General features: G+C 51.6%; 2 protein-coding genes across 2 annotated transcripts; one reads left to right on the top strand and one right to left on the bottom strand.

The window, feature by feature from the left end:
• Positions 1-1252: 1252 nt before the first annotated feature.
• On the top strand, positions 1253-1780 carry CCR75_007194 (uncharacterized protein; the record flags this gene model as incomplete). Its single annotated transcript, XM_067965257.1, is given in 2 exon segments — positions 1253-1463; positions 1483-1780. The coding sequence occupies 2 exon segments, from the start codon at positions 1294-1296 to the stop codon at positions 1778-1780; spliced, it is 468 nt and encodes a 155-aa protein (XP_067815294.1). The 5' UTR covers positions 1253-1293.
• On the bottom strand, positions 1541-1723 carry CCR75_007195 (uncharacterized protein; the record flags this gene model as incomplete). Its single annotated transcript, XM_067965258.1, has 1 exon — positions 1541-1723. One exon carries the CDS (start codon positions 1721-1723, stop codon positions 1541-1543), a length of 183 nt encoding a protein of 60 aa, XP_067815295.1.
• Positions 1781-2648: the final 868 nt, after the last annotated feature.

The raw sequence follows: 2648 nt of genomic DNA, 5'->3' as shown, positions 1-2648 counted from the left end.
CCCGCCGCGCTAAGCAGTTCGGGTGCTTCTAGCGTCATAACCGGGACACGTTCTCTCCGGCGCGACCGCTCCTCTCTTCAGCTGAGGTTTTGCGCGACAGGTCTGGCTCGGGGATAGCTTTTACAAGTCCAAGGACATCTCCTGCTCAGTCGTCAGACGAAATCTAGGGCTAAGTTCTCGAAATTGGTGCAGGCCAGCTGCGTCGGCCCCTCGGAGGTGGTTTCCCCGGGTCCCATGCTAACGCAAGTGCCTTAGACTTTCGCATTGACAGCTTAGGGCTGCGGAGGTAGCAACGCCGGCTTCCAGTAATTGCCTTGTCATGGCAATCGTGCAAGGAGCGACTGACAAGACCTTGCAGAGCCAACGTCGAAGCTTGTACAGCTAACGGCGACCCTCAAAACCGGGGTCAAGGAGGTTGATCTCTTGAACTTAGGAGACCGCGTACCGCACGATATTCGGATGAAGATACTACAAAATGTTAATCGTGCTTGGCCAACTATGACGCGGCGGGAATCCCTTGGCCAACTCAAAAAATTTCGAGGACTACGCGTCCAGTCCTTCCGAACGGGAAGCAGTAGTCGCAAAAAATACGTGGGGAGGGAATGACGTCATCGAGCTTACGGCAATAATCCTACGCAGGAAAATTTACGTGCTTGAATTAGAGGATACGCGCGCAACCCCTGGAACTGCCGGCTCTTAGGGCCGGCAGTGCTATCCATCATAGCGAAAAGCATCGCATCGTTCACCGAGAGACTATTGGATATTTTAGAGTGCCTCAATGCCATCAGTGCGGACATCATCGACTCTTCAGCTCCTCCCATTGTCCTTCGGTACTATGGTCGGCATTAATCGGCTGTCGTTCCTCGCCTGACGACGTAGGAGAAGTTAGCACCCCATCACGATGCCCCCATGGTCGAAAGACAGTCTCCGCATGATGCAGATGACCTAATGGACTCACACCCCAGACTGAGGACCTCGCCCTTTTTTGTGGTGGACCACAACAACAAGCGCTGCTGGGGAATGATGCGGCCAACGCATTGGTTACCACTGACACCTCTCTCACGCAGATAGACTACAAGACGCCACCTCCTAGACTATGCGCCGTTGAAAGGCCATTGCGTAAGCGCACCCTTTTACCCGCTCCTGACGCTCGCGTTCAGGATGGGGTCGCCGTGAGAAACATCCATACCGGGGCTGTGCTAAAAATGGGAACTGGAGGAGTACGCTTTTGTTTCAATATCTAAACTTGGAGGACGAACCAATGAGCGACTCGAATCAGCATTTGGACGTCGAATGGAATCGCGGAAGCGCCCGTTGGCCGACGACGGCAAGCGTCCAGTGTCCATTGGTGGAAAGCGGAACCGCTATCTGGACAGCGGCGGCCACGGAGGGAGCGCACGTGTTACTCAACTCGTCCATTTTTTAGGTTCCCCGGTAAACTCATCATCTCTCTCGCAGACTCAGTAATTGTTCAGTAAACAGAGAATTGGCGAAGAGATTGTCTGCAGAACTGCCTAGCGCGTTACCGACAAATTGTACGTTAAAAGCGACGCGGGCCTGGCTGGATCAGTGGATGCAACAGATCACTATTCTGAAAAGCCGGAAGGTCGCTGGTAATCTCGGTGATAGCGCCGACTTTTGGAAACGCATCCGTGTCAAAAAATATAGGAATGACGATATTTCCCGGCTTTATGATCCAATTCTGCGGATGGAATTTAGTCATTACATTTTGCGCGCTCATCTGTATCATGTTACAATTGGAGAGCTTTTTTATCGATGACTGTTTTAGGGCTAGCTCCCGGCCAGTCATGGAGGCCCGTGTCCAGCTCCTGAAACGGGATGCGCAATATAAATCCAGTTACAATGGGGGCGGAACACAGGCGGATTGGGCCCTTATTGCGCCCTATTTTGAATCCGTCTTCGGTAAGCCAATGGTAATCGAAAGCGCTGACTACTAAGGGCAGCCCACATATCACGGCTCGGTCATCGCTTCCAACTTTGCGCGGGTTTCAAGCTGATGCGTACGGTCTATACATGCAAGATAGAATGATGTTCCACCGACCTCAATCGCGTTCTCGGCGGGAGTTTCAACAGCTACGACTCAAAGGATAATTACGCAGAATGTACGCGGCTATTCTTGAAAATCTCGTCCAATATGGATGGCAGCATGCCGGAATGCGCCACGAAAGACGCGACTGGATAATTGGTGCCTACCAGAAACCCACGCCTCTGAGGATGAAAAGGAAGCATTAGATCGTGATTGGAGACGGCTTGGGGGGCTATGCACGGTAGATCCAGCGTCACCTCTTTCTTCCTGGAGTTTAGGGACCAAGGTTCTTTATTGGTTTGCACTAAGTGAGTATGCTCGAACGGTTTGCACTGCCGTAGTTACAACTTTCTCGCTTCTAGTTTCAGGCGAAATTGGTTCCTCTACCCCCAAGACATTCGCTTCGTAGGCGAGGGTTGCGGTTCTTACACCCATTATAAATCAGTGGTGATCTTTAACGTACTCAGTGGTGGTCTTTTACGTATTCTGCTATTCAGTGCAGTTATAACCACCGTGGTTGCTCGAAACGACCAGATGTTGAGCGCCGATTGTCAGAATCAGCTGTCCAGTTCGCAACGGTGAATCCAATAAGCTCTTCCTT

The sequence above is a fragment of the Bremia lactucae genome, linkage group LG3, assembly GCF_004359215.1.
Source record: "Bremia lactucae strain SF5 linkage group LG3, whole genome shotgun sequence".
NCBI lineage: Eukaryota > Oomycota > Peronosporomycetes > Peronosporales > Peronosporaceae > Bremia > Bremia lactucae.
The sequence above is the reverse complement of the archived record's forward strand: the minus strand, read 5'-3'. Positions and strand labels throughout refer to the sequence as shown.